Here is a 27,029-nt window from a genome sequence, read left to right as displayed (position 1 = left end):
CTTTTAAATACATTAAAAGACGATTGGATGTGATAGTCGTTAGCACTTTTTGTTATCATCAAATTAAAGATTACAGTGTAACCAATATTGTTAAAAAATATATTTATAAAATGAATCAAATTAATTATTCATAATCAACTCTAAAAAATTAACCAAACAAACTGTATGACCTTGACCGTAACGATATTGCATTCGGGCCAATTCGCTTTCATCGAGATAAATAATTCTGCGCTAATTAAAAAGAACAGCAACTTCTCTGTGGCCCATTAAGAGCAGGCTGAGCCGCTGAGATTTTTAATACGACGGCGTTTCACTTGTTTCTCTTTAATATTATATTTGTTCGTCCCTTCCATGAAATCCTATGACGAGGAATTATAACTAGGTCAGCTGAAAACCCCAAAGACTGAAAACTCAGGCATTTGCTCTTTCCAACCCGAAATGGCTTTCTCCACTCGCCTCCTCTCCAGATCTACTCGCCAGGTTTCGTTTTAGTCCCTTTCTATTGTGAATTGATAGATCTATTTATATGTTTCACTAAATTATACGTTTTCGTTTTATTATTGCTGTGTTACAGATATATGTGAAATTTTATGTTTTTTTCCAGGTGTATAGTGGACAAAGTATTCTAGTACGATCGGAGTATGCTATTCCAGCTCGTGGCATCGTGAAAGGAGCTGGCTCGAATCCCCCAGCGTTAAAGGGTGATGGTGAGTTCTAAATTTAATTTTCCCCCTCTGTTATTACTGTTGATGTTATTGTTGCTTCTTATGGAATCGTTGATTTTTCTATTCGGTAATTGTGTTAAATTTTTTTTTTTGACCAATGTTATGCATCTTGAAGTTCTCTATTTAAAAAATACTTCAGCAATTTTAACTTCATCGTTCTTCTCTTTTTAGTGTGTCATATTCTCCATGGTCTATATTGTCTAATGTTGTGAAAAACGAGGGGACTGAATTGGGGCTTCGTGTGGTGATTATATAAGGCATGTTCAAGATTCTGGTTGCATCATTTTGATTCCCTTTGTCTCTTTAATTTTATTTTTGCAGTATCTAGGTTTCATTTCATAACCTTATCTCCTTCAATATGTTTTCGGTAGGCTTACCTGTATTTGTTTGAATGACCGCCATCTGATGTAAACAGAAAAAGATCTTCAGTGTCATTATTCTCCCTCTTGTTGTTACTCTTTTTTCATATTCTTTTTTTACATGTCAGTGTCGCTTATTCCGCACAATTTCCTGTGCTCATTGACATCAATAGTTTTACGTGCACTGGTTTCCAGGAGTCTTAACTTCAGATGTTAGTCTAGTAGCAGTGTAGATGTACGTTGCCTTTTGTTTTTTGAAAACTTTGCTTTGTTGGTTGATCCTGTTAGATTCTCAGGTATCTTTTATTTATTTGCTGTCTGAGTGTCTGAGATTAATTTTTTGCCAACAATTATATATAAGTGAATGTGATTTTTAAGGTTTTCTGACTCAGTGACTGTTAAGCTTTTTGATGTTTTTAAACCGAGCTGCTCACTGTTGCACATTTTTATGAAGAAATGTTGAAGGGCATTTTTCTCGAGGTTAAGAAGAAATTCGACACAGCCATAGGGATTCTTCGAAAAGAGAAGATTACTATAGATCCCGATGATCCGGCTGCAGTGGCTGATTATGCTAAGGTTATGAAGGCTGTCAGGGAAAAGTAAGATGTTGCTGCCTTTATTATAGTGAATATTGAATGTATATGCCCTGATTAAATTTCCTTCCCTCTTGTCTGACTCGTACAAATAAACCGTATTCTTCAACATAAAAACATAAGTGAAAGCATTGATTTTTCTTCCACGGTGACTAAGTGCTGGGTCGTAGTTGTCTCTCTATTATGCAGTATACTATTAGTGTAGACCCAGGAGCAAGTATAGACCCATGTTATGTTCCACTGTTGTATTCAAATTATTTTTCGTTAGTTGTTCTTTAAAGCATTACAAGATTAGAACGTTATAGAAACAAATGTCTGCTAATGGTTTGACCCATTGAGAACATACTCTCTCTACATGTCTTTTTGAAGATACAGAGATCACCCATTAAATGTTTTTATCATGTACTTCCTAGAAATACACCATTGACCAATTTTGTGTGGTCTAGACTTTTCATCTTCTTCCACACAATGACTCTCTCATCCTTTTATCCACTTTCCTGTGTATACAACACTTTTAAATACTGTCCAGGTTCTCTTTGATTTTAAGTATACAAGGTTACCATGTATAAGTTTATTCTCTAATATGGCTTCTCTCGTGTTTGTAAAATACTCCCTGTTCTACCATCTAGTATAATTTGTCGGGCATCCTGATGATTTATGATTTATCCCTAGTCTTCTTTTGTTATCTGGTATGGTTTATCCTGCAGGGCTGATCTTTTCTCTGAGTCACAGAGGATCAAATTCACCATCGAAACACGGACACAAGGCATCCCTGATGCTCGATCCTATTTGCTGGCGTTGAAGGACATAAGAGTCAAGTATGTTCTTGCATTAAAGCTTTGATTCTATTTTCTTCACGGAGATAGCTTTTCTGTGTGATGTTTGTGGATTTTTTTCTTTTTTTGTTTTGTGGTCCATGTTTATTCCCTAGAAATGCTCGTAGAAATGGGTAAAATACCCAATTTTTAGATTCCCTAGGCTAAAGTCATGAGATTATACTAAGCTTGTTGTCGAAAAATTTAGATATTCTCTGTTGATGTTTAAATTTTCTTAGTGAAATTTTGGTGTGATAGTTTAATATGAATTTTGTTGTTCATTAGGACCCTTGGAACAAATTATATCCACACTCTTTCGTGTAATCTTGATGACGATCCCAAAACAATACAATTTTTAAACCAAACCGCTTGAACATGGTCCGGCTCTATGTTGAGGTGCAATACTTGTCCCGGCTGGGTAGAGCGATCGAAGCATGACGCTTGGGCTGCTATATACGCTATAAAAGATTCTAGTTGCACTATTAACACCAGCTATAGCTTTTGGTAATGTGGTCAGCGCTCGCTCCTACAATTGATATTAGAGCCAAGGTTATGTATTTGATTCTATTGATTGCAATTATTGAGGAAAAAGATTGTTGAGGTGCAATAATTGTTCCGGTTGGGTAAAACAATCGAACCATAACTTTTGGTAAAACGACAAGCGCTCGGTCTTACGCTCTAGTTGTTGACAGTTCCAAATCTGGATTGTCTATATCTAAACCGATTCGAAGCGAAGTTTTTTTATATGAATTTTAGTGGTCAAGGAAAAAAATGTTGCATTTCCTAAGGTTGTGAAATTGACTAATTATTCCATCATTATATTTCAAAATGCTAAGAATATTTCACTTTTTATTTATACAAATCGTGCTTAAATAAATTTATAGAAATCAAGTGGTATAAAGAAGATGAATTAAGTTGATGTATATTCATCACCCAAAACTTGAGGAATTTTAGGTTCCACATGGCTCCAATTTCACTTTGAGTTTCTAATTCTAAGGACCGGAACCGAGCTGTAACATATCAGTTTGGGTTCCGGTTTTTGGAGATGGTTCTGGTTTTATTTTATGTTTGGAAAGGAACCATGATCAGGTCTACTTCATTTATAGTTCATCTCGTCATAACCTTTGGCAGGCGTGGTCTCATTGACGAACTGGGTGCAGAAGCTATGATGATGGATGCACTGGACAAAGTTGAGAAAGAACTGAAGAAGCCGCTTCTGAGAAACGATAAGAAGGGAATGGCCCTTCTTACGGCAGAATTTGATAAGATTAACCAAAAGTAAGTGTAGGAATTGAAACTCAAAATTCTTGAAGAATGAAAATATGAAAGTTACAGAAAATCGGAGGGTCAATGGTCTGGAATGATCTTTTTGGCCGAGCGCAAGTATATTACAACTTTGTACTCTCACGTGCATGATAAAGGTTGATATAATGATTTTACTCATTACCACTGATTATGAAGGCTCGGCATCCGTAAAGAAGAGTTGCCCAAATATGAGGAGCAGTTGGAACAGAAAATTGCTAAAGCTCAGCTGGAAGAACTGAAGAAGGATGCTGTTGAGGCCATGGAAACTCAAAAGAAGCGGTACCCCTCTTATTCACGTGCACATTTATGCAGATTTAGATTGTTCTTTATTTGAAATTTCGTGTTAAATTTCTGGAAATTTATTTTTGTTTGCTCAAACCTTTTTTGACACCAAACTGTTTCAGGGAAGAATTCCAGGATGAGGAAGTGCCCAATGCGAAGTCGTTGGACATCCGAAACTTCCTTTAGAAATGAAGCATTTATCTATTTTGTTTTCTTCTGTTATGCATTCTGTGTCTCTGGGAATCTCCTAGGCGTGTGAGGAGAATAATTCTGCTGACGAAGTGAAGAGTGAGCTAGAACCGTTTCGAATAATATAATAATAGCATGTCGAAATTTACTCGACGTACACATCGAAACCTGGTCATCTGTTAAGCACCTTTCCTTTTATGTAGTTCTCTCTTGAAACAGGCACCAATTATGCTATGTACTTGAGTGTTAATATATACTTCCATCGCCTCGTACATAGGTACTATGATATTTGGTGTGCGTGTTCTGTTTCTTATTTGGCTACAGTTTCATCTCTGTAAACTTAAAGTTGTGCTTTAATGTGATTTTTTTGAATGGCATGTTTTTGGTCTCATTTGGTTGTGGAATATCTGAATGAAAAAAACCTAATGTACAAAATAGGCGTACTTCGAAATTTCATTATGGGTCGTTCCACCATTTGATAAAAAATGAAAAATATAACTAGGCCGAGAGGTTAAAAATTAACATTAATTATTCTAGATAGATTCAAATAAACATGTGTGTAAAACCTTGCATGGGAAATATAGACTTCGCGCCCACCCTACGTGAATAGATCACATTCTTGAAATGTCAAAACATAGACAAGGCATATAAAAGTAGCAAATTGGTTACACCTTCCACATATAGTCATATCCAATTCCTCTCTATATTTATTTTTTTGAGCCCGTAGAGCGTCCCATATTTAGCAATCTTCATTCAGATATTGATTATTGGTAATCGAATCGGAATTAGCAATCGTAAAACCTCAAAGAAAAATAGCAAACAAAAGCCCCTGGTCAACATTGAATGAGAAGAAATTAAGGAAATTCGAGTTAATTAATAAACGAATATTCAGGGTTTTAGTTCGACTTTTATGAGAAATCAGTTTCATTCATTCAATTTTTTTTTCTCATAATAATTAATTGATCCAATTAATACAAAACACAAATTTACGATTTTTTTTCGGGTCAAATGCAACTCAATTTAATTATATCACTAGCTTGATCTCTCAATAAAAATGTTAAAGGTACAACAAAAATATTGTATATTAATATTTACAACAATTATATCGTGAGATTTGTTATTATCTCATGATATTTTGTATTGATTTTTTGTGTTATAAAATTTTTTGTACAAATTTAATTATACACGTATCACTATTACTCATCACCCAAATACCCAACCAAACCTTTACCATAAAATGTGAAGGTATCCAGAATATGATGTTCTCGTGAATAAAGGTATGAATTGAAAATCAATTATCAATCCATTTTATTTATGCCATTTCTTTATTATTTTTATATGTTAAATACCTCCTTAAAATGTTGGTAATAATATTTTTTTATTGAAATAATAATAGTATTAAATCGTAAAAAAATAAAAATTATCTTATAGATATATCGCATAAACTCATGCTCGTATTGCCTTTAACTTGTAGATATATATCAGTGTATTATTTGCACATGTCGTGGGCTAATATAGTTGCAATATTTCTATCTAAATATGATAATTTTTATTATTTTTAAATTAATATTTTTTCATATTTTTATTTAGAGTGATAAGAGTATCTAAAAATTTTAAATTATAGATAAAAATATGATTGAAATTTAAAAAGAAAAGCTATTTTAGGGGTGGAAACGTTGTCAATACAGTTAATAAAGGTATAGTTACAAATTTAAATAAGACTTCATCAAAATATGAACTCAAATTTAATTAAATTACATGATAATACGATAAATTAATAAGATAAATTAATTGTTCAATAAAATATTTTAGATATATCGCATAAACTCCATGTTGATGTAAAGGGGCTTTGTAAATTATTATTTTTATAACGTGAAAATTTTTTGAGGTCGTTATTTTTCAATATCTGGGTAAATTTTTAGATTAACACAATAGGCTCAAATCATGTTAATCAGATAAATGGTACTGAATAAACTCTATACAAGAGACTCGCCCAAAAAAGTATTTGTAGAGAGAATCGAACTCCTAACAACTTGTCAAGCGCTCACCAATTCTGACACCTATTTGAAACGCCTTTGTAAATTAATTGTTCAATAAGATAAATCTCTCTTTATTCTAAAAACACAAAACTACAGCTAGAAATAAACTTATATAAATCAAGTAATTTATGTTATATATATGTGTAGGTTCTTCATATACAGTAACTAAAACAAAATGGTTATGTTTAAATAAGAATAAGTCAGACTCTTTAGTATGTTAATATCGAGACTTAGATTTAAATTAATTCCAAAAGCTAGTTTAGTAGGAGATGATTATCTAAATCTATATATGCGACTCTCAGAGATTTTATCCAACCGATTGAGGCAACTAACATATCTTCTTCACGCCAGGAATAGACATCTGGAGTATGCAGTTTACAAGTAACCCAACCATGAACAGAACAAGTGGCCCATATTATAGGTAGTCCAACACGTAACAGTGAACATGAGTTTTGATACTATATTAAAATTGAGACTGAGACTTAATTCAATATCAAAAACTAGTTAAGGGATTGTCCAACTCTATATCACAATGGTTCGCCCCTCTAATTACATTTTGGCATCTAATTAGTTGAAAAAGAACATATAATTAAATTATCCCATGAACATAATTTCTTGTCGATTGTCGATATAACCACGCAATCCTTAACTAGAAAACATATTACTAATCATGTATTAATCATACAATTAGTCCACCAACGATGTATGTTGTGCCACGTCAAGTCAATGCCAAATTATTTTAATTCGTTCTTTTAACCACTCTACAAAGAATTAATGGTTATTTATTCATATAATATAAGTATATATTATATATAGAGAGAGTCAATCCTATATACATATATATTTTAAAAAAAGTGAATGAAAATATAATGCTTATTATTTAATCCTAGTACATGTTGTGATAGAAAACAACTTTATAATTAAATTTATGGAGTTAATTTTGTCTTCGTCATCACGTGCAATTGATTATTTTATATATAATTTTGATATGTTGTCCACCTATTGTTTTTGTCGTTGAGGTGATATTCAACTATTCGGTGATGTGAAGCATATCAAAATTATACATCTAATAAGTAAACGTCATTTCAACCGTTCGACAAGCAGATAAGTACAATATATGTGAATCTATATTATCATGCTGTGGACCATTAAATCTTTTACAAACACTCAGATATACATAAAATGCAACACGGATCATATTGTCAAATGTAATCATAACAAACTTAAACCAATCCATACACATGCAATTTATACGTAAGCATCGATGATAAAATCATATATATCCCATGTTTCTGGACAGTGGAATACTAAAAAAAAAGTTATTGGGATGAGCAATCAAAGGCCACTTGTCAATATCGCGTGGGACGAGCTTCACCATAAAAATCATAGTGGCAGACGCACAAAAACCAGAAGAAGTATATTAATTTATATATTTCAAAGGTTCTTTATTTATTAAGGTTTTTTCCTCATTTCGAACAGTATTATCGGGAATTGCTGTGCCGAGACACAACGAATGCACACCCCAAAGGTTGCAGAGATATTCAAGAAACCAACTCATTCAAAGGTAAATTTTTTTATCTTTTCATTATCTGTCTGGCTCATAAGCTCTTAGTGCATCAACCCCAGAATTTAAGTTTCCCAACTCTCTCTTTTTTTGATAAATAAATTCTCTGGTATATACAATTTGCAAAACACACATTGGTTGGTGTTTTTGTGTGTGTGTGTGTGTGTGTGTGTGTGTATATATATAGTGCAGGATTAATTTCATGAAAGTTTTCACAGTCATGTTTAGATCCACGAGTCATGAATTTATTTTTGTTACTTTTGAATATTAATTTCTGTGTTAGAGCAAATGGAAGCTTAATTACCCATCCGTAGATAGATCTGATCCCATCGTCCATCAATGTTGAATACAATCGAGTTTTAAAGTCCATGATTAAATCTTCATCAAGAAACTAAGAGCAAGATTAATTAGTAATTTTTTTTATTAAGATATTAAATAATATTTTAGTACGTTGAAGTAAGCAGATAGATGCATGGTATTAATTATTGTAAAACTCGATATCTAAAATATGATGTCTTGGATTCATATTCTAGCTAGCCCTTTATTATTTTAAGACTACAATGATAAAATCAAGGGAAAATTGATCTCAACACTGTATTTTTTACCTTCCTTAAAATGCACTATATATATAATTTGCACTAATGGCCTATCCAATAAAATATAATTATAAAAACTTCAGTAAATAATTTGATGTGATATAACCACTTCAACATGATATTATATAATATTTTATATGAAATTTAGAAAATAAAATCACGTTTATATTTTTTAAAACTTAAATCCAAACATAAGCAAAATTTCTATTCTATAGTTCAATTCAATCATAATCCCCACTTGTAAATCAATATAAACTTATAAAATTACTATACTTTTTCAAAAAAGAACAAAATTTTTTTAACTATACACCCTTACATTATGCAATTCCACGTCCATCCCACTTTTAGGAAATGGCTACTTTTGGCCAATTCGAGAAATGGATATTTCCTCAAAATCGGAAAAAAAAATAACAATAACAAGAAGAAAATGAAATTATTTGTCACGTCACGTTCATTTCTCAATCAAAGCCAACCCTTTATCGAAGGAACATTTTATTGCTATTAATGGATTTAATAATAAACCATTTAAATTATATATTTTTCTCTTAAATTTTTTAAATTTTTTCCATCATTTTTGTTTCGGGAAAAAAAAATATATTCACATGCTAAAGGAGTTCTGATTTATGGTCCTTAGATGCTAGCATTAGTTGTATATGTATTACTAAGAGAAGATCTAATTTTAGTAGAGTGGTGCCACATGTATTCCATAGTAGTAAGGTTGAATTGAATAAAGGCTGACAACTTTATATGAAGAGGGATAAAAATATTTAATTCTTAGGTTAAGAGTCAATGGTTCACATGTGATAAGTATCCGAGCAAGGATTTCTTGATACTGATTAGCAATTTTTTTTTTATAAACTCGGTATCTTTGAAAAGGTTCACGAGAAAAAGGGAATAAAAAGTTATGATTTATTGGAATCAACAAAATATTGTTCAATATATAAAAAAAACAGTACTCGAATTATTTTATACTTTTATAAGGATATATATAGAGCAACTCTCTTGTGAGACGGTATCACAAATTTTTATCTGTGAGACGAGTCAATCTTACTGATATTCACAATAAAAATTAATACTTTTAGCATAAAAAAAAGTAATATTTTTTTCATGGATGACCCATATAAGATATTCGTCTCACAAAATACGATCCGTGAGATTGTCTTAGGTCTGTGCCAAAGATATAATATATCTTTGCTGACATTGAATATTATATTCATCTGAATTTATTAGCTCTATTCAATTTTAGTTAGTCGGCATACCTTGTTCATTGCATCTAAAATAAAATTTTAAATTGTATACCATTCCAACGGACAGTGGATATTATAATCGAGGGCCAATTATTTTTAAGGAGTCTTTTTTTAAAAAGAAAAAATAGGACAATTTTTAAGTTGGTAACATGGGAGATGGGGGCTTGTTTGGCTTTAGTGAGTTTCTTGAATTTCAGTGCATTGGTTTGTTGGGGTCCGACACACAGCTGTTTCCTTCTCAGACAAACACATACTTCCTTCCACATACAAAGAACCAAGAAAAAATGTGTCCATTTTAGGAAATTTGGATTTTAAATAACACAAAAGCTTTTATTTTAATTATTATGAGTTGCGATTTCCCAAGATTTTAAATATGTTTCGGTTCTTTAAAAAAAAAAAGGTTTTCTAAACTTAAATATAATTTATGGAGAGAAAGCTTATAGTTAAAGAAAATAATATACTTACATAATAAGGTTTGTATGCTATTACATTAGCTCGAGAATTTACTCAGTGTGCATCGAAGAATAGCAATTGCGGCTGCGGACATCATAAAAAAAATGTAAGTACATCTAATAAATTATTACTACATCTGCACATTTATATGTAATACTGCTCTAATAGTCAATTAAATTATCTGATAATAAAATCATTTGCTAAAGTCGGCATATATATTATATTAATTAAATAAGAAATGTTGGAGTGATGAATAATATAGAATAATTTCGATGAAATGGCTAAGCAGCAATTATAATGATCACTTCATTATTTTTCTTATAAATTTTGATATTATATTTCTAGTTATTTTTTTAAAATATAAAATTATATTTAAAAGATGTTTGCTTACTATTTATGCAGAGTTTGGATACAAAAATTGCAATTTTAAAAATATATAAGTCCAATTTTTTTAAGTATCTCTATTTAAAAAAAGAAGCGATTTTGGCGTCTAGATAATATTAAAAATTTCTTTTGTTTTAAATTTTAAAAAGAATTAGAAGTAAAAGCTAAAAAACCATAAATTTCAGTTTCTAAAAACATATTTTAAGTACTTTTTTTAAAAGACTTTTTTAACCAAACACTACATTTTTAAGAAAATAGTTTTTTTCTAAAAAAGTGTTCATTTTTTTTTAAAAAAAGTGTTTTTAAGCATCCATAATAACCAAAATATTTCTCTCAAATATTTGTGGGCCTCGTGATCCCGCTCATCAATCAAATATCTCACTATTCAAATATCTCATATTTACAATCAAATATTCAACCGACCAAATATTAAGATCTCATTTTCATCTCTACTTTAATTAATTTCATTTATAATTTAATATTATATTTTTATGCAAAAATAAAATTAGAAGTTATTAGAAAAGGTATTTAGTATATAGTAAACGTAATTTAATATTAAATTTTATTTAAAAATATATGAATACAAATGTTTGACAAATTAGAATTAAAATAACCAAATATTTCATATAAATTAGTCGTTCACTTATCATGACAACAAGTTTCTCAAACGTGTTCAACCAATTTGTGACAAAGCTGATGATGCACCTGATTATCAAAAGCATTTCTTCGAAGGTATTCACCAAATTCCTGGTTTGAGCTCTGATTCAGTATAAAACTATCTAGTTCTTCACAATCTCAAATCAATATTGTATGACCCCGTCCTCAACAATCATTTTGTGTAAAATAATGCACGTATAGATGATTTCTTTAAAATAATGCAGCCTATTGTCTTTCCTTAAATTTCATTCTTTTGGGATCCTGGGGAGAGGAAAAACTCTTCACGAAAGTGGCTCATTACGGATATATACCACCCGTTAAGTAGTATCCTTTAGTATATTGGGCACCATTCACATGAAAATTAACCTCTATTGCTTTTCTTTTGAATAAGTCATAAAAAATACAATTTTTTAAGCACATTGATGTCATTACGAGACCAAAAGACTCCAAAAAAAGGCCTGCCATATCCACCAGAATTCGGTTTATGCGACCGCCTCAAGCATAGTTATTGGGTAGCCATGATAGTCTCGTGTGTACTGGGTTATCCATACGATCAGACAAGTTTTCCAAGCCAAATGCTTGCAATCAAGGCTTTCTAACATGATAGGGAACAATATCTTTGCTCATGCATTTAAAGCAAACAAGCGATGTCAGTTGTATTGGTTTTTATTAAATATACATGTCCATATGTTTGCATCACATATTGGATTGGACAAGCATTCGAGTGCAGTTGTTTCACACATCCGCAGGTACTCGTCCAATTGGTCGACATGTCCTCTATAGGCCATTTGGCGGATATATGTCCTCCATAGGCTAGTTGATGGATAGTCGTGCATTCTAAAAAGCGGCGAAAAACCTTTTCTCTTCATCTTCCCTCCATTTAAAATATTCATCGAAGATGATTTTCCAAATAAGTGACTGCGCCTTGAAAAAACTCTGTTCTCATCCAAAATCGTCGGAACATTTCATAGGTATATAATGGCTCAATAGAGAAATAATCATTAACAAGTTGAGTGTTCCAACTACACTTAATTGATACACTTCTTTGTGAATTCCTAAAAGAACTTTGCACGAATTCAACCATTCTACGTTGATTGTGTAGTATCGTCATGAATAATTCTTCACCAAGATCCGATGTTGTATGGTTCGTTGTGTCTTCGGGAATGTTTTCTGTGTTAGTTTGACTAGGATGTTTAGACATTTTAGAACAAATGAAGAGTTTAGTGTAAGAGAGAGATGAGGTAAATGTAGTGTAGAAAATTGTGAATGTTTCATCTCTTACTTACATACAATTTTTTCGACGGCTAGTTTATAACGACTATTTTGTAACGGCTAGTTTTGAACAACTAATTTGTAAAAAATAAAAACCAACTACACAAAGTTAAATTACCACAAAACAACATAAATAACATTAATAATCAAAAATTACAGACTACATTGATATTAAATCACACTGACAAGAAAACAAAAATTACAAACAATGTTACATGTTCAATCTTTTTTTTAGCTGCTCACATATCACCCGATAGTTTTGTAGTTGCTCCTCTATCACGCTTCATGTGTCCAATACGAGGAGTTTATGTGCTTGGATTACTTGATCCACTTTATTGTTGTTATTATATTCATCCAAATGTGTTACTGACCGTTGCATATCCTGACTAATTTCATCAATTTGAGTCACTCTTTCTTTGCCTTTCCTCTTTGTGGGCTTCTGTCTCATTGGACGAGATTGGACTTAGTAATATTCCAAATCAACAGTTGTGTTAGCCTCAGATGAGTCAGTGTGCACACCTGGTGACCTGGTGATTCGGAGGTCATTGTTTTCTTTGCAGACCGTAGCCCTTAGGATTGAGGAGTGTACGTCAGATTATCTTTTACAATCCTCCACACATGTTCATATTGGAAAGTAGATTTAAAGGTATTCTTTTATTCTTCATGAGACCACATCATCAAATCCTCATCACTACGTCCGCTTGATTGATCAGTGTATCATTATTGTAGATTCTATTATATCTATTCGCGATCATTTTCATCGAAGCCCGATGTGTTTTTGCTTTGTCTGAAGTTCTCTTTTTATCTCCCTTGTCTCGATTGATGTTGTAGTACATTACCACCCGTTTTAAAAAAGACTCGCTCTTCTTGGCATTACCAACTGTTTGGTCTTCACTCATGATTGTGTATGATACTGCAAAGAGCTTATCATCTGCTAGACTGCTACTGTCCACGTTGTTCGCTTGCCATGATCTACATCTGAGTCTTAGCCCGTCTCGTTTGTCTGAGAGTTATATTTTCAATTCTTATTTGGGACGAGAAAGAGAAAATTGTGAATTTGGTACTTCATAAGGTGTTTCTATCCCTTTATTATTTATTATTGTAACTTGCATCAACACTAGTCTTTCTCAATTCATTTGGTTGAATCATTTTAGTTGATTAATTCTATGAGGAGATGTAGCTTGCATAAAATATTGGCTAATCTCTCAATATTCTAGGAGACATGTATTCCATGAAGTTAGAGTGTGTTACTCTGAGAAATTTGGATAACTTTGGATATATAGTCTACATTTTTTTTATAAACACAACGTTTAGTGGAAAAAAAAGCATGCAAAACAATGATGGATATTTGGAGTGCATTATGAATATTCTTTTTTGTTAGATTATTTGTAGCTGTAGAGCTAGATTTGACTTTAAAAAGTACAACGACCGTTTCTGGAATAGCATGTCGTTGTACAGCCACCGTGGTTTTCGTCACGCGCCGTCGCGCTAACACTCACGCTTCCATTTACTGCAAATTATTGTTCCAATACTTGCCGTGATTGCTCAAACTTTGCCTTTAGAAACATTGTTTTAACATGAAGAAGCTCAAAAAAAGAAACCACCACCAGCAACCAGAGGTAATGTTGCCTCCTTTTTGGTAATCTTTCAATTACTATTTTCTTTTAATTTTTGACTTGAGAAAGATTGCAGAGGAATTGGGCTGAAATATTGTGTTTGGGTTGCACGTGCCTGCAGCTTTCATGGCGGCGCGTGGTAATGCGCAAGTGGCTCAACATCGCTGCCAGCAACTCCGATTACTCAGCTGATACTGAAACTGAAACTGAATCTGAATCTGATTCTGATCAAGGTCCTTTTTTTCCCATCATACGGCGTTGATTTACTCATGCCTTGGACATATTTTCGTCAACTTATCTGTTTTTACAGAATCTCGTGATTGGTCAAAAGAATCGAGATTCAAGAATGACGTATCCGATGGAGTTCAGCTCGATGTTGATGGTATTGTTTTTTATACTTCTTTTCGAAGTTCTCGAAGAGCTTAACTCTTGTGCTACTCGACTAATTTGATCAAAGAGTTTTTGGATAAGAACTAAATATGAGGCGCCTTGCTAAGATATGCCCGAATTGCTCACTTTACCAAATTACCTTTTGGATTTCAATAATCTTTATTTCTGCCAAGAGTTAAAGATTCTTGTTATACATTTTTCGAATTTACTCTTGAAATCTCTGAAGTTTCATAATTTATTGATCTTAGCAATTAATTTTACTGTTTTGGGGTATTGATGCAAGTATCAAGAATCTGACTTTTATAGCCAGCCAACAAATGTCTTATTTGAATACGCAGAGCAATTTGAGTTACCACATAGTAATGAAGAACAAAGGCTTGGTGTATCAATGTGGTTAAATGAACTGCTTTTTCTTCATCTTAAAAAAGAATCTTGAACTTATTAAATTTGCTCCATTTTCACGTACAGCTTAAGAATCTGGACTTGCATAGGCTTCGCCCTTAAGAAATAGTTCTTGACCGATATTTAGTTTCCCAAGTTAGGTGATGATGATGTACACTTTTGATGCGGTATTAGAAATATGATTTGTGAATTTATGGTTATTTTATAAGCATGGCATGTGCATTATTTTCATTTGGATGTTCACGTGTGTACTGCATTTCAGAGTACCCGTTTATCTGTGTAAATTCAGGCTTCTCATCTTTTATATAATGTAGTTAAGTGTTTCTTTATCTCTAACTTTCAAAGTATAAACTCTAGTTGTGATTTATGTTGCTTGTACAATCATTCAATTTCAGAGGCACTTCCCATCTTAAGAAGACGAAAATCAGAGACATTTAGAGCTCAGTATATTAACACAAAGGAAATCAGGTATTCTTTCCGTGCATCTGTTATATCATATCTCATCCTAGTATTATATTCATACGGCAGCTTCTCAAATTTAGTAAGGCTGCGAGAGTTGAGAAAGATTTTAATTTCCACGATCTTGTCTTCAATTGAGTAGGGTATGCGCTGGCACATGGAATGTTGGGGGAAATGTTCCTTCTGATAATCTGGATCTAGATGGCTGGTTAGATATTGATGATCCTGCTGATATATATGTAATTGGGTGAGTTCATTATTTTTTAATAAATTCCCTTGATTTGATATCTAGACTACTTGCAGTCAATCCTGCCCTTCCATTTTCATTTTGGTTTTGTTTTTACTGTAAAATATTGCTGTTGGTTCTAATGCTAGATGTCTTTTCCGTGCCGCCACACTTTATGAACCTTCAGTTTTCAGGAGATCATACCATTAAATGCTGGTAATATATTTGGTGCTGAAGATAGTCGTCCAGTTTCAACATGGGAAAACATTATTCGTGAAACTCTGAACAGAGTTCCACCAGCGACCAAGTTTAAATGCTACAGTGATCCTCCTTCTCCTTCAAAATTTAGGCCACATGATGATGCCCCAATTATTGAAGATGAAATAGCTCTCGAGTCTGACAGTGACATTGAGGAGGAAATTTATCCTGTGAATGAAGAAGCAAGCGGATTTGATGAAATCAAGGATGGAAAGGTCGGAGAGAAGTTGCTTGATGTTGAATCCTGTATCTCAAACGACAATGATAGCTTTGGAAATTCAGTTGAAAAGGAGTTGTGTCGAGAATCTTCTTCTTCAAAGAGGTTGGACAGATTGAACTGCTTAAAAACAGAGAATTCCGATGAAAAAGTGGAAGCCCCAAGTACCCAGTATACCAAGAAATTAACCAAAACACTTAGTGGGACAGAAAGGATAGGCTTAAGCTGGCCAGAGCGACGTCTACATCTTTTAGCTCCACATGTTTTCGAGAGATCAAGTTCCATGAAATCTCATGTATCTCTCAAAGCCTCCAAATCATTCAGAACATACAATTCTTTTAAATCAAACATGATGCCCGGAAATAGAATACGATCTGATATAGCTTCTCTTGTGGAACTTGACCTTGAACGTTTAATAAATCGAAAAAGAAGGCCCCCATATGTCAGGATATTAAGCAAGCAAATGGTTGGAGTTTTTATTACTATATGGGTCCGCCGGAGCATGAGAAGGCATATACAAAATGTGAGTGTGTCAACTGTTGGAGTTGGTGTTATGGGCTACATTGGTAATAAGGTTTGTTTGTTTTTCCAAAACTTGGTTGCATTTTGGTAGACACTTTTTTGTTTAGTTGTCTTTACACTATTCTTTGAAAGAACAATAATTTGAAATTGTTCCTGTTCTTGCAACTGATTGTCATTGTTTGACTTGAAACCCACAAGACACGCATCCATTGTCTGTTTGTGTCTGAATAGTAATCATATTTGTCTTCATCAATATGCCATCTATAGAACACAGAGTAAATAATCTGGCATCAGAGTCCCTTCCCTTTGCACTTTTTGGAAAATGAGGTAATAAATAATATTTGATTTTTTTAGGAATGAGAAATAGGTTTGGATAAATTAAAAATAATCATTGCGTAGGATTTCGTTTTTGGATGGAAAATCCACTTAAACATAGTATTTCCTTAAGGATTATAATTCTCGTGTGGAAGTTCTGGATTATTAACTACCAAATCATTTATTTATTTGAAGACCTCTTTATTTAAAGTCCATAAACTAACAAGAACGGAAATTCACACAAAATAAAATACCTAAATAAATCAGTCTATAATATTGTTTACAGAGTTGGTCTTCATGAGATCCCTCGATGTATACTTTGAAGATCAGGGAAAATTAATGATACTGAAAACATGACACTATTCTTTATCTCTGCTACTTTATCCAACACTAAAGCTATTCTCAGTTCTGTAAATATGATGAATGTTCTTGTTTCTTTCAGGGATCCATATCAGTTAGCATGTCTATATATCAGACAATCTTCTGTTTTGTCTGTAGTCATTTGACATCAGGCGAGAGAGAGGTTGATGCGGTTAAAAGAAATGCTGATGTTCTGGAGATACGTAGGCGTACAAGATTTAGTTCAATCTTTTCAGTTGGCTTTCATAAAAGCATCTACGACCATGAGTTAGTTCACCAGTTCCTATATCAGTTGCTTTTCTCCCCTTCTCACTTTTTAGTCAATAATTTATATATTACTAGGAACATCTGCTCATTTTTCTTTCGGATGACATATGATGTGTATAAACAATGAATCGGATATAATAGTGTTGACTTGAGAGATAACACAACACAACAGAACAGAGGATTTACATGTTTGATGGTTCAATAATGAATCACTATAAACTCCATATGGTTCAAACTCTAATAATTTCTCTTACAATCGTCACCCCGCTCTATATGAGAAAATAACTCAGGATAAATTTTGCAGAAATTTTTTTTTTACCTAAATCAGAAAATTTTCTTTCGACTAAATCACAATATTTTACTTCTCGAGTTCCTGGGTTTTCCTTTTAATGAGTGAGTGAGTTCCCATCTAGTTCGTGATCTACTTGAAATCATTGAATTTGTTTCTTACTTGTATCTTTTGGTGTTGATTAATGAAAGGGTGCACTAAGCATGCATTTTATTTATTCTCACGATCAAAATGGTTTGATGTTGTCCAGGGAGAAATCCTTGGCTGGCTCATCAAAAACTCATTTGGGCTATTTGAAGGTGTTAAACTTTGGTCAGGTCGTTTAACCTCGCCATTGTTATCAAAATCCACCACGAGTACTCTTGGGTCGCACTATCTGCTATTAATATATATGTTATTTAGTGAGAAAACTCTTTCATTTGCTGATTCTTTCAATACGGTTATTCAGAGATATTCATATTTTGGGTTCTAATCGGTTCATTTAATATAACTGTAAAATGATAGCTGTGCAAAAACTTATCTTCCTATTATGACAGTGAATTTACTTGTATGAATGATTGCTTAATATTTTCCTTTTCCATCTGTTGTTCCTCTCAAAGTATTTATATCTGAAACAGAAACAAGTTGGAGTATTTTCGTATTTTCTGCTAGCTATATTGTAGCATTTAAATATGAATGGCGGCAAATTTCATCTGGTTTCAGGAGAGTAATCTGGCTTGGTGACCTAAACTACCGTATCAATTTGTCTTATGATCAAACAAGAAAGCTAATATCCCAAAAGAACTGGTCCAAGTTAATTGAGTCGGACCAGGTGAATGTAAAAGTATTCTTGTTTCTGTCACCTATTCAATTTTGTTTTTTCATCTACAAGTGCTATTGTGATGAATTTTTTATGCATTGCTTGAAATATTTTCCTTTCTTGTCAATTTGAAAGACATTGCATCTCCTAGTCAGCGTGATACCATGTACCTACTTGCATATGCATAAAGGTAATAAAGAATCGCTTGACATGTTCCTGTAGTTAAGCTACAAAGACAAAAGGGAAAAAATTGCACTTTAGAAAATTTTTGAATCATACAACAGCCGCCAATTAGCGATTTATGCAGCTACATGTCTTATCAGCATCTAGATCAAAATCCTGTTCCATTGTGCATAAATAAGCCCTAGTAGTTAACGATGAATGACTAAGTAGAACTAGACCTTCTTGACTGAAGCCTCTGAAATTTTTTATATTCCCAAAGAATTCAACTGCAAGCATAAGCACTAATTCATTTAACTCACGCCAAATTTAGCAACAAGAATTCTGAATAAGAATGAATATGATAGTGTTGAGAATGTCAGCCAAACTGTTTTATTTAGTGACATACTTTGATCAATATCGACAACTATGGCATGTTTTAGGTCCATTTTTTGGCTATCTTCTGACATTGATTTGTTGCATTGACTTAGTTGGATGTTTCTCCTGATATACCAACAATCTCCTCCATTTGCAGCTTTGCAAAGAATTTAGGAAAGGTCGTGCATTTGATGGATGGTCCGAAGGTACTTTGAACTTTGCTCCAACTTACAAATATGAATTGAATTCTGAATCTTACTGTGGAGAGGATCCTAGGACTGGGAGGCGAACTCCAGCATGGTATGTGTTTTACCATTTCCGTTCTAAACAAAACATCCGAGAAACTATTTATGGGTCTGTTGGGCATTAATCTTTAGAATTAGCTTGAACCTCCAGCTTCGAAAAATTCCCTCTTTCTCTGACTTTTCATCCTTAACCACGTGAATTTTTTTTGTTATCTTTTATCAAGAACTTTCTTGCAATGGAAATATAGTCCGTCTCTGGGCTTTTCCTTTCTCTCTCTCTTTTTTCCTTCGCTGTCTCTGTATACATGTTTTAGAAATTTTTTCTCGTAACCAGAATCTCGCAAAGCTTAAACTTCCTTGCTTTACAAAAAATTGTTTTAAAAAATATGCTCCTTAAATTGTCTTGTATTTCCGTTTTGTTCAGGTGTGATCGCATCCTAACTTTTGGAACAGGAATAAGGCAACTAAGCTACAGGAGATCCGAACTAAAACTGTCTGACCACCGTCCTGTGTCTGCCACTTTCTTGGTTGAGGTCGAAGTATTCTCCCCAAGGAAATTGCAGCGAGCACTCACTTTTACTGATGCGGAAATCAAAGAACAGGATATCGTCACGGACATTGGACCCGGTAGTGCAATGAGATGGCTACAATCAGGAGAGGTAGGTAGCTGCAATCTGAGGAAAACTAGGACAGAAGTCTTGATTTTCGTCTATGTACACAAGTCGGTAGTTCAAGTCATTGGTGAAAAACTTAACTGATAAAGTACAATGTGGAAGTTTTCATAAATTTTAACATGTTAATGCTGTAGTTTGGGCTTGGTTATGATTAAACTACAGTTACTCTTGAGACTTTTACTCGATACAGCAGCAAGAGAGCTCTTATTATAAAACTAGAGAGACTAACTTAATATTTTATCAGTCTCTTATTATTTGATTCTGTTGTTGCAATGATCAATTTATGCCATGTTTTTAGAGAACTTGGTAGTAATCTGATTGATGATGAATAATTAATGTTATTGCTGAATCAGGATGCATCATATCGGGGGCGTTGATGATGTCTGACCGGTGAAACCTGTGGACAGGGTGTCCAATGGAGTATCATCGAGTGATGGAGCCTTGTTTGCTACAATCGCGCACTTTTTATTCTTTATGCATCCGCAGCTGAGGTTTTATGAAGTGGTTAGTCTCTCGAAAAATTGCTTTCCGCTGTGTATGTATATTTCCATCTGTTGTCATCGGTAATAGAAATGTAAGCTGAAGAATAAGTATATGGAAGGCTTGTGACTGATGTCGATATTCACTCTATATATGTTGTGGTATTATCGGAAAATTGTTAGCACCCTTTTATTTCCAGGTAGTTAATGTGTAAAGCAGTAAACTCGAGTTCGATAGGTACTAACTTCGATCGGACTCTAACCAAAAAAGGTCTCAATGTCTCACACTTACCAACACCTTACCAATACACAAAGGAAGCATTGGCTCCAAACCTCCGATCACCATAATTTGATTCTTTGGGTCACTCAAAATACCGGGATATTCTATTGTATGAGCAGGGATGTCAAAACGAATTGACGAGATGGGCCAGCCTGTAACCGCCAACTCAGCCCAACTTGTCTTGGGTCAGTAGATTAGTCCGCCTGATTTTTTATTAAAAAATAATTGAAAAAATACTAATTTTTAAATAAAAAATTTCTAAAAACATTTGAAATGCTAAAAATTCACATAATATCACGTATTTACAAACAGAATTTCGTGGATTCTGTAGATTTTTTTACAAGATTTTACGGTATTCTATAAATTTTGTACCTAATTATAACCTATTATTTTCTATTAATTTTTTAAAACTAATAATTATTTGAAATAGATAACATATTCAGTTTGAAATATTTTTTTAAACTTATATTAGTAAATAATTTTAATTATTTACAAATTAAATCATTAATCTTTACATGTGTATGTGGATATTTACGTAGATTTGAAATTTTTTTAAAAATGCATCATTGTAGTAATTTATAACAAATATATCATTAATCTTTGGTTACAACATTTTGTTCATTCTTTGGCATTCCTAAGATGCCAAAGTTGATTAGCATGTGCAGAAGGAAGAAGGACGCTATTTCAGGATCTGAAGTGATAAAACCGACCATGGTAAGTAAACGTCTATATTTGATGTCGTGTAACTTAACCGTGACTAACGTTATCCTTTTACTGCGCAGGTATCAAAGATAGAGAAGTACGTTACAAGAATTAGCTTTCAAGAACTGACCAACTTAACTTCAAATTTTTGCATGGCGAAAATGGAATGATGTACAAAGCATCTAATCCAAATGGCTGCTCCCTTGCCATCAAAAAGCTCTATTCTTCAAGAAACTCAGACGATAAATTTGTCTCCGAGATATTGTCTTTTGGTACACAACGGCATCCCAATTTGTTACCTCTGATAGGTTCTGCATTGAAAAGGATGAAATATTTTTGGTTTACAAGTATATGCAAAATGGAACTCTCTACAATTGCCTACATCCAAGCATAAAAGGGGGAAGCATCATGGAATGGCCATTGAAAGTGAAGATTTCGATTGGTGTTGCAAATGGACAGAATCCTCCATGGCAACATAAAATCGAATTGCATCTTGCTAGATCATAAATTCGAGCCTAGGACTTCCAATATCTGGGAAGCAAAGTTCATGAACCAAGCAACTGTTGATTCGAGCAGCAGTTTGATAACAAGTTTTGGTTCCTTGTTACAGCTCAACTGTTATAATGAGAAGGATGTGTATTGCTTCGGACATGTACCACTTGAGTTAATAACAGGAAGGGAGTGGTGTGATGCAGATTTGGAAGACAGTTTCCTAATGGCTTTCTTGGGCAAAGATTTGATGAAATGATTGTGCAATTTTATGAAGTGGCAAAAGATTGTGTGAACCCAAAAACGGAGCAAAGGCCAACAATGCTTCAGGTGGGCAAAAGGCCGGAAGAAATAAAAATTGAGCTTTGAAAATGCATGGGGACAGTGAAATATCAATTCTAACTAATGAAGATTTAACAGATGTACCCAAAACTTGGTGGGTGCGGGGGTTCTGTAGTTTGCAGTGGAGTTTTATCTCTGTACTTCCTAGATCATATTGTATTCTGGGGAGTGAAAGTTCTTATTTTGCTTATCAATATCGATAATGGAATATTTTTCAACACTCAACAGCTTTGTCATGGACTTGTTAGCGTAGGCCAACCGTTGATTGTTTTTTATGTAGGAATTTCCACAGTTTGAATTTTGTTGATAAAAATTAATTTTGGACTTATCTTCTCTGTATCAGGTATGATAACAATCTTGGAACACAATGGCGGTGACTGCGATAATCAAAATTGTTTCAAGACAACGAATAGCCTAAAATAAGATTTATATTTATAATATTCTGAGACTGATATATTACCATTCGGTCTTTCATCATTGGATCTGGCATAGAGGAAGCGATCTGGGAAGATGGAAGTTTAATCAAGTACAGTTCAATTAGTATAATAAATAGGAAAATGGACTAATCCTCGGTTCCTGCAGGAATAGAACTCCACAGCTAGGTTGGCAACTGCAAACTTGGTTCAAATTTCATTCGAATTCCATCCACTTAACATTACAACTGGGATATCCGTACTCAAATGTGTAGCAGTTGCAGAACTGATTGTGCATCAACACTGTTATTCATTAATATTCAACTGCATATAATACTAGATTGTAACAGAAAAATCTATTAAAGATACATAATTCCATACATAATCAAAGAATTTTCACTATAAATTACGATCAAGGAGCTAATGCAACAGTGATTAAATCCTTTCCGAGTGCCAATACTCAGTTAACATATAATCTCATTTCTCAAATCGAAAAGAATCGAAGATGTAGCGACTATCTATATCCTTTGTGTGTGAAGCATCAATTGCAGAAGAAATGCTTATACCTTGTCCTCTGGTTCAGACGACTCTAATAAACCTCCCTGTTTTTGCTGACTGCTTCTTGAAATTGAAAGGCTGCGTCGTTCTTTACCCCCAGGTTTGGACGAGGCATTTCCATACCAGATCATTCCAACAACCGCAATGATCATGCCGAAAACAACGTGTAAATTAAGACCCTCTTTTCCAAAAAATAAGAACCCTAGGATCAGTACAAGGATGGTCTTCATATGGCCAAGGACTTGGAATGAAACAGCTGTGAATCTGCCGATGCAGATGAATTGGCTGAGATTTGTTCCAACCGCAATGGTACACGATGCAACTAAAAATGCCTACGTACAAAAAGCGAGGGGATCACGAGTGGCGTAGTTCCAGACATTTGACAGCTTTTAAGTTAAACAAAAGGCGACCTCTTTAATGATAAGTAAGAAAGTTCTAGAGTACTGAGCAATTAGCACCAATGAAAATAAATTTTGTTTCTACAAGGCCAAAACTTCACCATAGTATAAAGAAAAAAATTTAATGAGAATAACTTCTGGAGAACTTACCGCAGACGGTAAATTAAAGTTGAAGGCATCAATTCTTTTGTTTGTCAACCAATAATCCAGAAAGGGGCCCAACATCAGTAGAGTCCCAGCCTGCGCTGGAGCAGTGTGCCCCAGCAGATTGAAAGAACTGAGGGAATACTTCCTTTGAAGGAAGTGAACATACTGAAAATATTTATCAATAATCATGTTGTTGTCATGAAAAACATCAGATATGAGTACACATGCCATTCAACTGAGAAAGGATACAATCGGAAACAAATGCACTGGTATAAAAACTGGACAGTCATAAATAAATAAAAGCACCCAGAAATTCTACACTGCCACAAGGTATTTGTTATCAATCACACATTTTTAGTTTAACCAATTTCATGCCATGTCGAGATGATTAATAAAGCTCTTATACCATTGAATGGAAATTTCATACTTCCTCGGTTATCAGGTGGGAACTTACATATTGTTGCAGTGATGTACTCCACACTGCAATAAACGCAGCAACAAACCCTTTGGTATTAACGCTCACATCTGTAACTGTGCAGACAGCAACACCAAGAAGCACAACCATGATGCTAAGTTTTGTGTCTCTGGAATATCGTATCTTGTCAAACACGACTTCCAGTAAGCATGAAACAGGGATCATACTCAGTTTTGCAATCTGGCATTGTCACAAGATAAATTATTACCATTGGCGTCACGGAGAAAAAAAGTGAAGACACAGGTAAAATTGTCTCCACTTTCTTTCTTCTTTCATTTGAAAAAAGGAAAAGAGCATCTAAAATTACCTGGTAGAACCCCACAGAATTCCACATTAAACTAACATTCATCCCAACAATAGAGAAATTTGCAAACAGAATGAATTTCAGAAGCTCTGGATAGGGCAGATGAGAAGCTTGGATGTAACCCAGCCATCTAAGAACCAACGTCATGAAAGTTGTTGTAGCAAAATGTAAGCCGGTTAAAGTTGTTGCTGCACGAATTGTATTAATCAAATGGTCAAACTCGCATTACAAGAAAGGTGCCAAAGTAAAACAATAGAAAAAAATTTGCATGAAGTCTAGTAGTCTACCAAAACATATAACAAATTTGTCATTATATTCTTACTTCGAGCACAAATTTTTTACACGAAAATCACCATCAACAGAGTATAAGTTGTCTTTTATTTTATCCGGATCAAACTATTCTCACTTCCAATTTAGATTGTCAGTATCATCACATGGGTTCCTCGATCCTTCGGCATTTCTCTGGCACCAAGGATCATAATCAATTGTTAATGATATTAATTACGTCTTTTATTTTTTCTGAATTTCTATATAACAACTTTCAATCTAATCCTAGCACGATTTATATTCCCCAAGGTAGAAGTAATGGCCATTGCACACAAGCACATATATAAACATAACAATTGAGTACCATTTTTAGATAGCATTTCATCAAGCTAGCTCATCTTTCAAAGTAATGTGTGAGCATAACGCTACCCAAGATCAGTCTAAGTATGTGTCTCTAATGAAACATTCAAACCAAGAAGTTGAACCCTTCAGCTTAAATTGCTTTAAAATTCTCACTATGAGATTAATTAGCAAACTATGTCATGACGAAAATAAACATATCAAAAAATTCCAAGGAGATTTTTTTCCCACGCTAGTAGTTCTACTATTTAGAGATCAGGTCAGCATCATGGATCGTAATTCCAGCATTCAAGTTAGAAAAATAATCTAAATTCCATGAAAATGGAAAATATATGGGGAAGGACTGGACACAACTCCATCCATCAAATCCTTTATGGAACATTACCTTGAAAAAGAAAAAGAAAAAATAAGTATCCAACATACCCTTTAACAATCATTCTTGCTGGGTGAACAAAGTAAAATCTAAATCTAATCTAAAAACCTAAAAAACCCACTCAATTTAATAAAAAAGTTACCGAGGGAATTAAAACTATACCATGTAAAAGTGCAACTCTGGTCATATATAACTTAAACAATTATCCAATATATCACAAACAGCAAGTAAAGATTCTCTCTGAGTCCAGCTAAGAAAATTACCAAAGCTGAAGCCATAAGTAGCCATTAATGCCTTGTTGACAATGATGATCCCTACTGAAGTGACTACATTAAACATCCATGCAGCCGCGTCAACGGAAGCCTTCTGATCAGCTTTGCTTGCAGGTGCCATCTGATAATTTTCCCTTTCGGATATGCAATTATACAAAATTACCCTGTCAAGGCCATAAAGCTACTTATTACAACAGATATGCAAATAGTCCAAGATTTCTCCTACAAAATTCCTGCACAAAGAAATATTAGAATTAACAAAAGGCCAACTATTGGATTCTTCATCAACTTAATCTAAAAGAAAATTCCCCTCATTAATTAAAGCTGTTTATTATGAAATAGACATTGATAAAAAGTAACGGAAAAGTAAACATCATTTGATCACAACTCAATCCTCGGTTATCAATCAAATCCACATTTTTTTTGTTTTTTTTTATAAATCTAATTGGACCTAGTTTTCGACATCGATAGAACAGTAAGAATAACCACAAATCACATCAATTCATTACATAATTAACCTAAAATTAAGCGAGAAAACTACATGAATAAAATCACGAGATTTCAAACTCAGTTAAAATGCTGCCAACATCCGATCTAAAATCCTCAAAACCCTATATTTCCCCAGATCGCACTCAATTCAGTAAAAGATCAGTAATTACTTACCAAATTAGAGATCCAATCACGATTCAACCAAAAATCAAGTTCAGACAATTTTTTTTAAAAGAAAAAATCTTAACATCTTGAGTGTTAAGTTGAACGAATACCAAGAGAAGAAGAACGTACACTTTATAAGCTTGGGAAAGAAAGCAACTTTTTGAATATTCACTGATTTGCACAAATTGTGTGAATGGAATTTGTATGTTGGCATTTGATCTGATGTTGAACAGAATGACAAGTCTTAGTTGGCAACAAATAATATTTATCTTTTTTTATTACACTTTGTAATAATAATAATAATAAAATAGAGATTGAACACATTAGGTTTAACTCAATGATATTTGTGTCTTTCAGAAAGTCTTTAAATTTTTTATAACTTTTGTTTCATTTTTTTTATTTTAAAAAAAATAAATTTCAGCAATTGCATATAATATAATATAAAAAAATCAAATCAAAA

At 33.4% G+C, this 27,029-nt stretch overlaps 3 protein-coding genes across 8 annotated transcripts; 2 read left to right on the top strand and 1 right to left on the bottom strand.

The window, feature by feature from the left end:
• Nucleotides 1-298: 298 nt before the first annotated feature.
• On the top strand, nucleotides 299-4,578 carry LOC142555686 (putative ATP synthase 24 kDa subunit, mitochondrial). The gene is made up of 7 exons (XM_075666732.1): nucleotides 299-480; nucleotides 605-707; nucleotides 1,539-1,683; nucleotides 2,385-2,495; nucleotides 3,624-3,770; nucleotides 3,954-4,076; nucleotides 4,202-4,578. The coding sequence occupies exons 1-7, from the start codon at nucleotides 439-441 to the stop codon at nucleotides 4,263-4,265; spliced, it is 735 nt and encodes a 244-aa protein (XP_075522847.1). The 5' UTR covers nucleotides 299-438; the 3' UTR covers nucleotides 4,266-4,578.
• Nucleotides 4,579-7,721: 3,143 nt separating this feature from the next.
• Nucleotides 7,722-20,711, top strand: LOC142555665 (type IV inositol polyphosphate 5-phosphatase 3-like). 5 transcript variants are annotated; one of them, XM_075666699.1, is made up of 12 exons: nucleotides 7,722-7,871; nucleotides 14,043-14,099; nucleotides 14,218-14,329; nucleotides 14,407-14,478; nucleotides 15,284-15,356; nucleotides 15,490-15,594; nucleotides 15,761-16,622; nucleotides 17,328-17,536; nucleotides 18,504-18,612; nucleotides 19,295-19,437; nucleotides 19,807-20,041; nucleotides 20,410-20,711. In XM_075666699.1, the coding sequence occupies exons 1-12, from the start codon at nucleotides 7,821-7,823 to the stop codon at nucleotides 20,431-20,433; spliced, it is 2,052 nt and encodes a 683-aa protein (XP_075522814.1). In that variant the 5' UTR covers nucleotides 7,722-7,820; the 3' UTR covers nucleotides 20,434-20,711. The 5 variants fall into 5 exon arrangements, with proteins under 5 accessions (XP_075522814.1, XP_075522798.1, XP_075522834.1 ...); XM_075666683.1 differs by having other exon boundaries at nucleotides 14,173-14,329; XM_075666719.1 differs by having other exon boundaries at nucleotides 7,725-7,871; nucleotides 17,328-17,512.
• Nucleotides 20,712-22,959: 2,248 nt separating this feature from the next.
• On the bottom strand, nucleotides 22,960-26,837 carry LOC142555642 (UDP-rhamnose/UDP-galactose transporter 6-like). 2 transcript variants are annotated; one of them, XM_075666640.1, is made up of 6 exons: nucleotides 26,699-26,837; nucleotides 25,907-26,148; nucleotides 24,647-24,831; nucleotides 24,319-24,519; nucleotides 23,868-24,029; nucleotides 22,960-23,651 (listed from the first exon to the last, which is right to left on the bottom strand). In XM_075666640.1, the coding sequence occupies exons 2-6, from the start codon at nucleotides 26,034-26,036 to the stop codon at nucleotides 23,322-23,324; spliced, it is 1,008 nt and encodes a 335-aa protein (XP_075522755.1). In that variant the 5' UTR covers nucleotides 26,037-26,148; nucleotides 26,699-26,837; the 3' UTR covers nucleotides 22,960-23,321. The 2 variants fall into 2 exon arrangements, with proteins under 2 accessions (XP_075522755.1, XP_075522764.1); XM_075666649.1 differs by having other exon boundaries at nucleotides 26,579-26,712.
• Nucleotides 26,838-27,029: the final 192 nt, after the last annotated feature.

This window comes from Primulina tabacum, chromosome 1, assembly GCF_025594145.1.
Source record: "Primulina tabacum isolate GXHZ01 chromosome 1, ASM2559414v2, whole genome shotgun sequence".
In the NCBI taxonomy this organism is placed as follows: Eukaryota; Viridiplantae; Streptophyta; class Magnoliopsida; order Lamiales; family Gesneriaceae; genus Primulina; species Primulina tabacum.
This window is presented reverse-complemented; position numbering and strand designations above follow the sequence as displayed.

What these genes read in the sequence shown, in the direction of transcription:
- LOC142555686 (XM_075666732.1), top strand. Translation starts at nt 439, where the DNA reads ATGGCTTTCTCCACTCGCCTCCTCTCCAGATCTACTCGCCAG. An exon ending in TCTCCAGATCTACTCGCCAG is followed by an intron (nt 481 to 604) that starts GTTTCGTTTTAG and finishes GTTTTTTTCCAG; the next exon opens with GTGTATAGTGGACAAAGTAT. An exon ending in ATGGAAACTCAAAAGAAGCG is followed by an intron (nt 4,077 to 4,201) that starts GTACCCCTCTTA and finishes AAACTGTTTCAG; the next exon opens with GGAAGAATTCCAGGATGAGG.
- LOC142555665 (XM_075666683.1), top strand. Translation starts at nt 7,821, where the DNA reads ATGCACACCCCAAAGGTTGCAGAGATATTCAAGAAACCAACTCATTCA. An exon ending in TGGGCTACATTGGTAATAAG is followed by an intron (nt 16,623 to 17,327) that starts GTTTGTTTGTTT and finishes TGTTTCTTTCAG; the next exon opens with GGATCCATATCAGTTAGCAT. An exon ending in GATGGCTACAATCAGGAGAG is followed by an intron (nt 20,042 to 20,409) that starts GTAGGTAGCTGC and finishes TTGCTGAATCAG; the next exon opens with GATGCATCATATCGGGGGCG.
- LOC142555642 (XM_075666640.1), bottom strand. Translation starts at nt 26,036, where the DNA reads ATGGCACCTGCAAGCAAAGCTGATCAGAAGGCTTCCGTTGACGCGGCT. An exon ending in ATTCTGTGGGGTTCTACCAG is followed by an intron (nt 24,520 to 24,646) that starts GTAATTTTAGAT and finishes TGACAATGCCAG; the next exon opens with ATTGCAAAACTGAGTATGAT. An exon ending in ACTTTAATTTACCGTCTGCG is followed by an intron (nt 23,652 to 23,867) that starts GTAAGTTCTCCA and finishes TTTTGTACGTAG; the next exon opens with GCATTTTTAGTTGCATCGTG.